Source organism: Dermacentor andersoni, chromosome 5 (genome assembly GCF_023375885.2).
Source record: "Dermacentor andersoni chromosome 5, qqDerAnde1_hic_scaffold, whole genome shotgun sequence".
Lineage (NCBI taxonomy): Eukaryota > Metazoa > Arthropoda > Arachnida > Ixodida > Ixodidae > Dermacentor > Dermacentor andersoni.
In genome coordinates, this window is record NC_092818.1 from 103,030,115 (window position 1) to 103,044,154 (window position 14,040).

The window sequence follows — 14,040 nt, forward strand, 5'->3', positions numbered from 1 at the left end:
CGCTAAATTTCAATTTATTTGCTCTGCCATACGCTGCTCGAGGCTTTAGACGAACGTGATCACCCCTGTACGTTACGAGTTCTGTAAATTGTAGTATTTTACAGCCTTCTTTTTTTAGTTTACATTTGGAAATACACTAAAGTTTGTTTCTTACTGCACAGCATTAATTTGTTGAAAACAGGAACGCTCGATCGTAGTCTGGGGCAGCAGCGAAGACGATGTGCAAACCAGGGGTGACTCCACTCAACGCACTCGGCAAACACTAAAGTAGTGCAAGGGAGAGGAATACTGCATGCGCATCGCCCACGTGGTACGATGTTCAACTCGGCTAGCAAAAGATTGGGCGGCTACTCAGATGCTAAGTTCACGTGAACGAAGCTCGCTTCCTTGAGTTGAACGAGTAATTTCAGTTCGTGTGAGGCTAACTAGAAAGAGGGAAGCAAAGTCCACCAGGTTGTGTCTCTACACGTGCGACAGGCAGCTTCGTAAAGCCTTAGGCCTAAAGGGTCGCTACACTAACAACAGACATAAAAAAAAAACCCCCGAAATGGGCGCAATACAGGCAGCCGTGAGGAGACGTCAGCTCTGTTAGGTGGTCCTACTCCGCTCGGTGCACACAGCATCCGAGTTGACGGCACCCACCGTCGCAGACAGTGTCGGAGTGCCCGGTGCCAGGCCACAATGCCAGTCAGCCTGTAGTGGTACACGTGGCCTGCGGCCGCCCGGCTCCCTGGGCTGTGACTTCATCAAAGTCAAAGAGATAGAAGGAGCTATTTGCATAAGAAATTCGGACCACCCACGTGGCTTCCGTACTCACTCGCTTCAGGCTTGCCAATGCTCCGCGGGCACAAAGCCTTGCTCTCCCAGGATGTAAACCATGTCGCCCTTGTACCGACGAATGTCATAAAAAAAAAATTATTTGCAAAAAGGCTTAGCATGTTGAAAAGCGTAAACACGCTACAGCCACCGTCGCCTCGCTCAAGAAAGCACACCGCCGACGCTAGCGATCAAAATCCACGCTAGCCCTATGCTTCGGTTCAAACAAAGGTCTTGAATGAAGCCAAACTGTTAAAACTATCGTCCGACGCCCCAAGAGGTCCACATTGGGCAGCCAGATCTGGAGGTTCCACTTTGAGTGCGGCTAGGGCTGAAGGCGAGCTCCTTATTTAGCCCCGTACATTCGCTTTGTGGTACTCCCCAACCCGTAGCGCGGGAATCGCTACTACATCGGGTTCGAATTAATAGGGCAACCGGCGGCATCAACCGTGGCCGTGCCATACGTTGCAGCCGCTGGAGTAAAAAGCTTCTCCTGTTTGCGCCAGTCCCACACGCTAGTTTCAGGAACTCCGAAAGCCTGTGCTGTGGCCAGATTTCTGTCCGTCTCCGCACATGTGATCGCTTTCCTTTTAATTGCAGCATCGTGATGAACTAGGCATGTCTTTGCTATTGGCACTTTCATGCTGATAGAGCAAAGGCAGAAAACGGAAAGACCGGGAAGACGGACAGCGCATTAGCCTAAGCACCCATACTACAGCACCTGGAGAAAACTACGGCAGCTAGGCTCAAAGTGTGTGCGAGGCGGCCATTTTGAAATGCCAATGGCGATATGGTAACGCAGATTTAGGGTCATGCTCGATGCTAACGTGCAGGCTATTTTTGGACCCATTCTATCGGGAAAGAAAGTGCACGTTAGATTCGAGTAAATACGGTACGTCGCGAAATGAGAACATGTATACAGCTGTGCTCAAATTTCGCATTGGGGAGTATCGTAATCGTCAGTGAATTTTTAAAGAAAGCTACTAGTAAATGGGGGGGGGGAGAGAAATCATCAAAGGTCGTCGATTAACTACGACAACTTTACAAAGTGTGTTTTTCTTAAACTTGTGACAATGCTTTAGGCCATCCAAGTATGGTACAGCAAGTGTCTTTATTTTCACTGCAAATAGAAGTAAATGGGAAGTAGCTCACGCATTTACTGGACTTGTGAACTTCCTTAAAAAGATCTCAAACCTATGTTTTTCAAGCTTGCTCATATTTGGGACTCTGTTCCTACTTTTCTGTACATTCCAGCTTGTTGCAGTTTACAGCAAAGGTGGATAGCAAACCTGTCCATTTTTACTCAACTAATTTTTAAAGTAATAAATGTTTTTACCCATAACATAAAAATTGCAAGAATTTTGCTTTATTGAAAAATGTTTACAAAGTACCCCCCCCCCCCCCCCCCTTTTCAGTCTCATTCAAGGTCACCCAAATCGTCCTCTGGAGACTGCGGAATAATGTTCCTATAAAAATGATGATGATACAAATATTCAACTATTGTGTTTAGACAGAGTGGTCTGTAGTGCAGAAATGAGCATTTCCTGCAAAAATGTAATGCAAGGACGTGTGTTTTTTTCTTCTGAGCCTTGCTTAACGGCCAGAATGGGGTACTTATTTTTGGTGGAAAATGTTTTTGAAAAGAAAAAAAAAAGGAACAAAATTCACTCGTGTAGTTCGTCACTTGAGTGCAGGCACCGATACTCATCGCCAAGAGGCAGCACTCCAGTAGCTACTTTCCTTTCTCTAATCTGATTCTGTGGAATGGAATTCACATCTTGGATGCTCACATATGCCTTCACTCAATGTGTTGTTGAGCTATTCTGAATTTATTAGTTGGTTATGACAGGCAAAAATAATTCGGGCTCCTAAAAAGCAGTCGCCAAGAGGTGGTTTAGTAAACACAAGGGTGTTCATTTTCTTACCAGATGCAATCAACTAGAGTTAAAAAATTTTCGATTGTGTGAAATATGGCGGCAGCAGTTTTGGCCCCAGACAAAACATGTTTAAAGCGAGTTGCATTTCGTCGGCATAGCCAAACATGCCATGAACAGATGTCTTTCATATAGGTCACGAGTTCCCACTCCTTCCTTTTATCAGTCTCGCTCGCAAGTGTATGAATCGGCCAGATGTTTTTAAACTTGCCTAGAAGTTATGTGACCATTGGAGATGCCAACTGTATCACTTTGCCATGTTCTGCCCGTAGGTTGTGAAGTGAAGCTTGATGTTTTACGACTCCTCCAACTCCATCGCATGAGCTTTCCCCACGTCCGGTCACAGAGAACAACCACTTTACTGACTCATAATTTTTGTGTAAAAGCTCATAAAAACGAAATTAAAGGCACCGTCACTTATGTAGGTGACGTGGCTTTGTGAATGGAGTTCAAGGCACTCGTGTATCGGTTAATGCAAACCAAGCATCAGCTGTGCCGTGCAACATGTGATTGCTTATAACAGCTTAACTGCATTGTTTTTCTGTTACTTACAACACCAGTGAAAACTGTCACTTGTTGCGCCAGTGGTAGGATTACATCTCATTTGAAGCAATGGCAGTCCAGTTTTCTGCATTGTCAAAACGCAGAACGAGGGATGCTTAATTGCCGCTCGCATTGTTTTGCTTCACAAATGGCTGCAGCTTGTGTCCGCCGCATATAGTCATGCGGAACCCACTTGGAGATCCACATAGCTAGTTTTTCACAAACGAAGTCAGTTGCAATGTTGGCTGCATTAGTGCCAAGCCAAACTAGCCTGGATCATACCACTGTTTTGTTTTTCCCATTTGCTGTTGTCTGCTTTCAATATGTTCTGCCCTGCAGCTGTACCATTGCGTAAGCAACTGGATAGGCCTGCTTTTCAGGCACCATGGCAGCGAACGATTGCGGTGACGCTGAGCTAGATCCCGTACTCCTCGTCTGTATGGCCAACGAAAAACGGTGACCGAAGTTTTGGACCCTGTACTGTGTCTTGCTCGATTTTTCGAACATAACGCGCACAATGTCGCATACATGTGGGCTGTGAGCAAAGTTGTTGCCAGTCAATTTGTCTCCTATCCCCCGCTTTTGTTGTCAGGACGATTTCACGGCTTTAAGAATGCTGCATGGATGCTACTAAGCTTTGGTCGACTATGCACCAAACAGCAACAACCGCGTGCAAGTATAGCACCGTGATATGTTGCGCGGCGCAGTAGGTGTGGCCTCTGAGGACGTGATTTCGGAAGGCATGCCTGCACGCCTAGCTTCACCAGCTACGCACTGCAGCAAGAGAGAAGTGCGATAATGAGCCGCTGCTTGTGCCTGGGGCCATGTGTGGCAGTGACAAGGACCCGTGTTCCTTGACAGTGTGTTAGACACGGGAATATTGAATTTCTTCGCGTGATTGAGTACCAAACCTAGCAAAAAGCAATATGCTCGATGTGCAAAAATCGGTATTCTTTAAAGTGAAGCTTTCTTTACCTACCGTCCTACGGTTTCACCTGGGTCGGTCGGTTGGTTGCTGGTTCGATTCTCACCAAATAGATTTCTCCTCACTCATACAAAAAAATTTAAAAAAGGAAACAGCGTCCGGTGGCGGGACTCGAACCTTCATACTCGGTGCCTCTAATGACGTTCCAGTGTACAAGCATACTGTGCTTGTACACAGGGTTTGCAAAAAATGACTACACCACCAGTAGTTCGGCAAGCTGCCTTGCGGAAAAGCTAGGTTTACAATTATGAAAAGTGTCAATTTATGTTTGTTGAATTCTATGAAAAGATTTTTTACTGCAGAAAAGGAAAAAGTAGTCTTGAACTTGTCGGTGGTGTTGCGATAAAATTGTTTTTTCACAGAATTGCAAGAATAATTTGTGTCCTTGTGCAGCATTTAATTGAAATATGTTTCTTAACGTAGATTCCAACATTTGCATTGGATCTGCTGTAATACAGTCGCCGACTGATTTTCCAGACTCCAAAAATTCGGACATGCCCGATTATTCGGTCAGCTTCGCGGCACCGCCATTCTCCCCATAGACCATAATGTATAACAACTGCCGAAAATCCGGACACCTTGCAACCTCTCGTCTGATTTTTCGGACACTCCTTGAGCCAACTTGATCGAGAGCACCATGCACCGACTCTGACCGGTGCATGGTTCGACTTGCTGAACGCCATTTTTGTTTTGAATGGAGCCTCCCTGCTGCCCCACGAAGTGGCGCTACTGGAAATCCCCGCTCATCATCATCGTTTCTGTCTGGTTCGATAGAGTGGCTCTACAGCAGTTCCGGTTTCAGCTTAGTAAGCCATGTCAAGACAATCCAGCAGCTGAGACCGCGTTTTTCGTTTGTGCGACTGGTGTCGGCATAGTGGTGTTTGCTTTGTGTGCTGTGTCGAGGTTTCGGTGATCGAACGCGGCATACGTAAACATCACGTCAAGGGTCTAATGGCGCCGACAGTGCCCGCGCAGACTGCGCTAGGGAATGCCAGCAAGCGGGTGCCGGGAGGCCTAAGATTTGTCGCCTTCCGATGTGCTACCTACTGACACGGAAAATGTTCTGCCGAGACCTGCGCAGTGGTTGCATTGTGATTCTGGACACAGTCTCATTTGACAGTGACACGTGTACTTATCTTTATCGGGCAACCACGTTTCGCCGCTTAACAACTGTAATCGCACAGCGAGGGATGCGCCTGCATGTATCCGACGTTTCTGGAAAGTTATCGACGCTTCTATCCGCGTGTCTGTTGTCGCCGAACCTTGTGTTATCAGATTTTATCGCGTGACACGAATGGTGTAGAACTTTGTGGAAGACACGCGGGTCCCATCAGTTAATCTGGAACATTCGACGACTGATCTATAAAAGCCGACGCACTTGACCCGCTAATCAGTTTTCCGACGATCGCCGACCGTGTTCGCCGCTATCGTTGTGCTATAAGTGTAGCCTGTTTTTGTGGGCACAGGTTCGCCCAATAAAAGCTAGTTTTGTATTTCACCGTATTGCTTCTTTCTTCACCGTCACTACCACGTGACAACAGTTTCATAGGTGGTGACACTGCTGTATTGACATGCGCTGAACTCGACGACGGCGAGATCATTCGTCAGGTTTCTGTTGCACCGCCGGACGATGAATCTGAGTCGGAAGATGACGCACCATGTGCTACGCTGCCATCGCATGCGGAGCGTGTACAAGCAGTGACTGTGCTTTCAGCCGCCTATAGTGACCGTACGACCCTCTCCGAGATTCAGGCTTATCTGATTGCACCTAAACGGAACAGCATGCAACGGCGCATTCACGATTTCTTCAAGCCTACTGCCGAGCCCGAATAAGTGCGTGGAAATAAAGGATTTCATTTTTTTTCTTAATCTGCTTTTTCGCACACCTGTTTATTCGGACATTTCCGCAGTCCCCGTCAGGTCTGAATAAACGGTCGGCGACTGTATTTTGCTCTTTGTTGTCGTGCTGGCAAAGCCCCAAGGTGACATGGGCGTTGTTGGAAAACGTGGCCACTCACAAGTTGTTGCTCTGTTTGCTTTTTGCTGGTGTAGCTGATTGGCATACATTGTAAGTGATCAATGCAGCCAATTTTCACTAGTATGGTTCAAGTGTAATGGTTGCTCTGTATTCAGCGGTGTTGCATTGGTGAAGAAAACGTGACAAGGAAGTATGCAGCAATTTGTGCACTTACAAAACCCCGCTTAGCTGTAACAGTTTTGAAACAAACCATTTCATGGTGCCCTGTTTTGCAGAGTGTACAGCTCAGCTGGTACTATTTTCTGCCATGCCTTCGCAGAAACACCTCCGCCGGGTTACATGAGCGAAGACGGAGAAACCACTGATCAAAATGGCGCTGACAGCATGGGTGAGTTTTCAGAAAAGCTTGCCGCAGTAAAATTAGACACATTGCTAATATGCAAACATTGAATTTCGAATGGCTCTCAAACAGATTTACTTTTACTCACCTTTATTATTCTGAGCACCTAAACTTTTTGAGACACAGTGAAATCATGATTAAGATGTTCAGCAAACCATTGATTTGGCTTTTGGTGTTAATTCTGGCATTTTTCAAAAATTCGTTCCTCTGTTGCCCACGGGTGAGGGATGTTGAACTGCTAGCTGTTTTTCACTGTGCCAGAATGCCAAGCTATGGTTGTGTCTGCATCATAAAGGGCTTCGTGCTTTTATTTGGTGTTGTTCATACATTTTTTTTTACTTGAATGCTTGCAGTCAGTCCAGTGAATTGTTAACTCTTTACTGCACAATTTTTTGCTTCCTCAACATATTATTCATGGAGTTGTAGGGAAGCATAACAGTACCTGTACTCACATCGAAACTTACTTTAGCGAATGTCTGTGGTTTCAATTTGCAGAAAAAGGGTATGTTGCATATTTGCAACAATGTGCAAATAAAGAAGAAGTTGAAAGTAAAAGATAGATTTAGTGCGATTCATACTCAGATGCTTATTTGCACGAGACAATCATTGGTGCACCTATGATTTAATGTGGAACAAAAAGAAGCACTTGTACATGCTTGTGCAGCACAGGTGGTTCCCACACTTCGTGCAGTATGTCACGCAGATTCCCGTGCGACCACGAAACATTGCAGTGTTTTCGGGTTATTGTCAATATGTAGAACATCGAAGCACAGACGTAAAGCTGTGCCCGTGACGACGTGACGCAGCAACGTGCGGAGGCACAGCGTACTTTTGAAAAGAAAAAAGGAAATTCGACCAGAGAGCATCTTGTCCACATATTGAATCGAAACGGACTTACACTCGTGGCTGTCGTGACTACAGTAAAACCTCGTTAAGCCGTACCCGCTTAAACAGTAGTTCCGTTTTAAAAGTAGTAAAGTGAAATCCCCGACTCGGCGGCCATTGAACATAATGCATTTTGTATCCGCATAAACCGTACCAGCTTGTCGCGTACGTATCGGTTAAAAAGTAGTGTTTTCACTTTTCGTCGCGCGATCACGGCGGTACATCGTCCCCGTCGGGCGGCCCGGCAGAACAACAACAAGCCTCAGAGATCCGAACGGCCTCCAAGCGCAAACGCAGAGGGCGCTTGGAAAGGTGAAGCATTCATCCATCTCCCCGTCCGAGAAGCCACATCAACATCAACATCACTTCGGCGCCGTGCCAGAGAGCGTTCTTTATTTGCTACGAGAAAGCGTTGTGACGTCGTACGAGTTAGGACTCTCGTCATGCCGAAGCTCGGGCAAAAACACCGCGTGCTTAGCATTCAGGAAAAAATGGACATCGTTCGTGCCATCAAACGTGGCATGAAGAAGTCGGCGCTGGCACGCGAAAGGGATTTACCTTTAACTACCGTGTGTGGCATATGGAATGCAAAGGAAAAGTTGTTCGGCAGTGCTGCTGCGACCGCGAAAAGATGTCGTATACGAGGTTCGACTTTTCCTGACGTGGAGGAGGCGCTGGTGAACTGGTTAAAAGCAGCGCGGTCGAAGAACTTGCCTGTCAGCGGACCCCTACTTGTGGAGAAGGCCCTGGTTTTCGCTTCGCAGCTGAACCACGATGACTTTGTATGCAGCAATGGCTGGCTGGCGAGGTTCAAGGCGAGGCATGGCGTAAACACAAGAGTCGTTTCAGGAGAAGGTGCCGCTGGCGACGTGGATGGGGCAGAACAATGGCAAAGTGGTCAGCTGAGGCACATCCTGACCGACTACGCGCCCGACGATATCTTTAATATAGATGAGTCGGCGCTATTCTTCAAGCTGCTGCCAAACAGGACGCTTGCGTTTAAAGGTGAGACGTGCACCGGCGGCAAGCATGCCAAGGACCGGATTTCGGTTGCGTTCGGTGTAAACATGTCGGCAAGTGAAAAACTTCCACTTCTCGTGATCGGGAAGTCGGCCAAGCCGAGATGTTTTAAAGGCGCCCGACTGCCCTCCGGAGTTGTCTACCGCAGCAACACGAAAGCGTGGATGACGTCGAAACTTTTTGAAGAGTACATGCGCCTCATCGACCGCCGTTTCGCAGCGAAAAACAGAAAAGTTGTTGTTATCTTGGATAATGCCTCGGCGCATGTCGCGCTTGATAACCTTGCGGCTGTAAAATTGGTGTTTCTGCCTCCTAACACCACAGCGATTGCACAACCCTTGGACCAAGGTGTCATTCGGGCTGTGAAACAGCTTTACAAAAAGAATCTGCTGCGCAGAATTCTTCTGGCCTTTGAGTGTGGCAAGATTTTTTCAATTGATCTGCTGGGCGCAATTCACCTGCTCGAATACTCGTGGCGCCATGTTGAATTGGCGACTGTGCAGAACTGCTTCAAGCGCGCTGGCTTCACGGTGTGTGCGGGTGACGCCGAGGATGCTAGCGACGCCGTCGACCAGTCATCTGACGCCGTCGACCAGTCATCTGACGCCGTCGACCAAGCTTGTGAAACACTGCTCGCCGAAGTGCTGGAGCGGCACGGTGTTACCCAAGGCATTTCTTTCACCGACTTCAGGGACATCGATAGCGATGTTCAGACTTCTCCGGATATGTCCGACGAGGCTATAGTTGCCTCTGTTGCCGAAGTGTCGCGTAACGACAGTGACAGCACGGGCGATCCAGGCCCGACAGTGGCAGAAGCTGCACGTTATGTGAGCCTCATGCGGGTGTTTGCCGAGAAGAGGGGGCTGGTGGAAAAGCTGGCTCGCGGCTTAAGGGGAGATGTGGGTCTTAAAACCAATTTTGTTAATTTTAGTGTGAACGGGATGATATTTAACAGTATTGTTCAGTTCTTTCTGCTGATTGCAAATATATAATTAGATTTTGTATATCTTCATTAGAACAAATGATGCAAAGTTTTTAATACAGAAATTCAATCAATTTCTTACGGGACTTTTCAAAAACTTAATTTTGTCAAAAGGAAAAACAAAGTATATGGCCAGAACGCCAGAGAGTAGCTCTAGCCGGTGATGCTATTTTTATTGTTCTCAGTGCAATTATAATGCAAAAATAACAGATGTAAACATAATTCAAATATTTCTGCTAATTTTCGTTTGTATTTAGTGGCAATTAAAATTTAGCCGGCAGCTTTAGAAATAAATAGCATCACCGGCTAGATCCATTCGACACAAATATATTGATACCAAACATTTTGCTGGTACTTCGAAAGAACATATGAAGATCCCCCGTAAGGCAGTGTGCGGTGTCCAAAAAAATGAAGCTGAGAAAAATGAGTTTGAACTTTCAGTTCACTGTAACTTTTAATGGGCTAACAATATGGCAATATTAATTGCACCACCATGTAGCCCTGTCTTTCAGCAACAAGTTCATGACATATATATGGCCATTCTGCAAAAATAACATTGAGATATTGGTTGCAAAATCATGCATAGTCATTGAAAGCAATGCCAGAAAGCTAGCACCATGAGCTTCACATTCCTATTTTAGTTCCTTGTTGAACACAAGGCACACAAATGGCATCCCTATGCAAATAAAGTTGTGCAGAGTTCATGGCCACAACAAAATATGTCCTTTCCACAAAGTTTACGGCTACAACAAAAAATTGGGATCAAATCCCAGTGGTGGTCGCCACATTTCAATGGAGCTGAAATGCAAGAAACTTCATGTGCTTGTGTTGTAGCGCTCAATCAAATCACGGTTTTGGAACGTAAAATCCCAGAATTTAAATTGTAAAAAAAATTTATATCTCTTGCACACTCTCACAATTGTGCATTCAGCAAAAGGTCACACCTATACCTATAAATGCCCAAGACTGTAGGCAGAGTCTGTTGGTGGCTTGTGCCTCTTTGCAAGCTTGTTTATCAAAGCATTTCTGTTTTTGTGATCCTTGTTGGACATGTGAACCTCCGACGATCCTTTCGCGCATGCCACACGTGGAGCACTCCAGCACAAGCTTGGCACAGAGCCCGTACTCCTTGGCGGGGTCCTTCGAAAGCATCAGCGTTTTCTTGGCGCACACGGGACACGGCATAAGTCCAAAAAAGTATTGCACCACGGATAAATCCACGATCGCAAGTTCCGTTCCGCTGTCGCTGACGTCCTCTTTCGTGTCAACACCCAGCAGCTCCAACTTTCGCTCCGTTGCAGACTGCGACGCCGGGCGCGTTTTCGCCTTATCGGCGATCGCTGCGCGCTTGCTTCTTTCTTCGGTCGTGAAGAAAACGGTATCTACACGGTCTGCGCCAACACGCGAGGCGTGGGTGGACGAAGTGTTGATGCTAGACGTACTGGATTGCAGCTCGGAACTCGATCCGGCAGAATCTTCAGGCAGACCAGCAGCCGGCAACTCCGGGTACACGACAAGCTTATCCGTCTTCTATCGCGCATTCCACGGCCGCCATCGCGCCTTGCCGAACGCTTGACGCGTAGTAGTCTTCAGACGACGATCTCCTCCAGCCATCAGGCAGCGAAAAAGACACTTCATCGAACGTTGTCGAGAAGCGAGCGGCGCGATGAAACCACAGAGACAAACACGCAGCGCGCACGAGAGCGACCAGCCTGTCGGGAACGCGGGAATCGGCACTCAAACGGCGCTGGACCAATAGGAGCGAGGCGCGCGGGGGGCGTGTGTGCTTTGGCCAATCAGCGGCACGGGCGCATCCTTCAGAAATGACGCGATAGCGTCGGTTCCTCCTCACCTACGCCATTTTGAACCGACGCAAAATACGCACAAAGAAAGCAGCTTCCAAACAAGCTCAAAATGGCGCCCGCCGGCCAACGCGTTCGCAAATGACGACGGCGCGAAGTTCGAACATTTTTGGCGAAGTTTTGCTAATTCCGCGGCCACCGTGGCCCGTATAAGTGTGTTTTTTTATTATTTTCCGATTAAATTTAGGTTCTAGATTTCGCGGAGGGATTCTTGAATGTATAAACGTAGCGAAAACGCACTTTTCGGAAAATCGACTTTTTTGCGATTTTTTGTCATTTCAAGACCCGCGTCTCCCCTTAAGTGAGTTTGAGGCGGCTGTCGTCGCTGCCAGGCCGCCGCGCCATCAAACAAAGATCACAGACTTTTGTCGCCCAAAATGAATAAATAGTGTACGTTTTTTGCCCTTTCATTGCATTCTCTCCGAGTTCCGTTTTTGACAGGTAAGTGGGCGATCTCACGCTATTTCGGTTAAGCAGTACTACCGTTTAGTACGTACCTTTTCCGAGCTCCGGCCAACTACGGTTTAACGAGGTTTCACTGTACTTGAATAGTCCCTGCCTTCACTATCAGGAGGAAGTTCTTGGCCATACCAGCGTTTCGGAGCCATTTCACTTTTCCAAAGAAAATAAACTATGTACACGTTGTTGCATTTGTGCAACATAGCAATGTTCTGTCGCCAGGAACAAACTATTCCGAAATGACAATGTTTTTTTGTACCTACAGAGTCGGAAGGATGTGGAGCATAGCGTAAGAATTTTTTTTGCGCTTTGTCTTATGGAGAAATACATTTACAATTTGTAAAACTTACCTATATAACTGCTCGCGCGCGTGCGCAGCCTCCGTCACGTTTGTTTTAGTAGAAGATGCGAAGGATTAGCACAGATTGCAGCACAAGGTGGCGCGTTTTACAGACCAATGTTGCGGATATGCAACAACGTGTACAGGCAGCTCCAAACTGACTTTGCTTCGGTTTTTAACGCCGTTCATCAGAATGTTGCGTAAATGCAACAAAGTGCAGTAAAGGGTTAACACTGCAGTATTGAACGTTCGTAAATGTTCAAGTTTTATCTGAGCTTACCAGTCATTGTGAACAAATCTGTGGTAGAGATGCAGGACTTGGGTAATGTAAAGCTTCTTTTAGACCAATTTAATTCAGTTCTTAACACCCACCACTTTGAGTCAACTGATTCTGATACGGTAGTCTAAGCATTAGAAAGAATTGCAAAATAGTGTTATGTAATGATTTTTTTTTGTACTTAGCACTGATCCACTGATGTGGTCTTTCCGTTCCTTACAGATACGGTACTCCTCTCTTCACCCAGCCCTTCACCAGGTTCGTAACAATTTGTTTTTGGTCACACAGTAGCATAATCATGAATTTTCACTTTTTTGAAATTGGTTATAATGCTAAACTAGTAGTATTGTGGGCGTTTGTTATGCACGTATTCATCTGCACCCTACATTGATGGATCCTCATCTTCAGGGCCATGAGGTCATCATCGTTCGGCGTGTGCCTTTGCTGGTTCGATGTCAACTATTCAGGCCAAGTGGCCAAGTAAACATTCTAACAGAGACTTCATACGTGATGGAGGCGACTCTTCGATCCTCAGTCCTCTATCCGCTCGGCCTACCCCCTGGAGCTTGGTTCAGGCTGCCGCTTGCGCCCACTGTCCGCTAGCATGTCTCACGTCAACCCACCCTCCACTTCTACTGCTACCATTCCGACACCGCAAGCCACCCTGTATATTCTAAGGAGCCACCAGCAGGACCCCCATCTCTTTGCTGGTCTTCGTGGGGAAGATGTGGACAACTGGCTGGACAACTACGAGCGAGTAAGTTCTGCTAATTGTTCGGATGACCCCCTCAAGCTCCACCATGTCTCCTTCTACTTGATGGGTGTGGTGAGGGCTTGGTTCTTCAACCGCAAGATAGACTTTACTGACTGGGCTGCTTTTAAGCAGCAGCTCCGCCAAGCATTTCGTACACCGGCGGGTTCGTTCTACCATCGCAAAGAAAACCCTTGATACTCGCCAACAACAGCCAGGCAAGTGTCACACGTTGTATATCGAGGACCTTCTTGCGCTCTGCCGCCGTGCGAGTTCATCTATGTCAGAGTCGGACAAAGTACGCCACATTGTAAAAGGCATTAGAACAGTCACCTTCAATGCCGTTGCCACCGAGAACCCCACTACAATCGCTGACAGTCACAGTGTGTCAGCGCCTGGACGAACTTGAGTCTGTTCGCCTTCAGCCGGACGTTGGCGAATATGCTTCTACGGCGGACCCACAACTGCGTATCACGATAAGAACAGTGATACGCAAAGAATTACAAGCAATGGGCTTGTCATTGCTGTCTGTGTGCCCCAGTCTGCCTTCTGGCGCAGCTTTGCGTGACGTCATCAGCGTGTAACTGACGTGCAACCCTCCATCTCTATTCCCCTCCCAACATATGCGCAAGTTGTTGCCTCGCTTCCAGGCAACTCCAACTCAACGGTGCCGCTAACAATGTATGCGTCTTTTGCTGCCTTACCTCCACTGGACATACTGTCCCATGTGACTGCACTGGATCCCGGAGTACTTAGCACTATGTACTACCCGCACTACAGTCGCCGACCGTTTATTCGGACCTCACGA

At 47.1% G+C, this 14,040-nt stretch overlaps 1 protein-coding gene across 3 annotated transcripts in view; it reads left to right on the top strand.

The window, feature by feature from the left end:
* The window catches only part of LOC126530987 (mothers against decapentaplegic homolog 3-like), a 64,390-nt gene that overhangs the window by 14,622 nt on the left and 35,728 nt on the right, over window positions 1–14,040 (top strand). For all 3 annotated transcript variants that reach the window (XM_050178340.3, XM_050178341.3, XM_050178342.3), the window contains exons 4-5: window positions 6,576–6,644; window positions 12,704–12,739. In XM_050178340.3, the coding sequence (XP_050034297.1) occupies window positions 6,576–6,644; window positions 12,704–12,739 (105 nt within the window). The remainder of the gene's footprint in view (window positions 1–6,575; window positions 6,645–12,703; window positions 12,740–14,040) is intronic.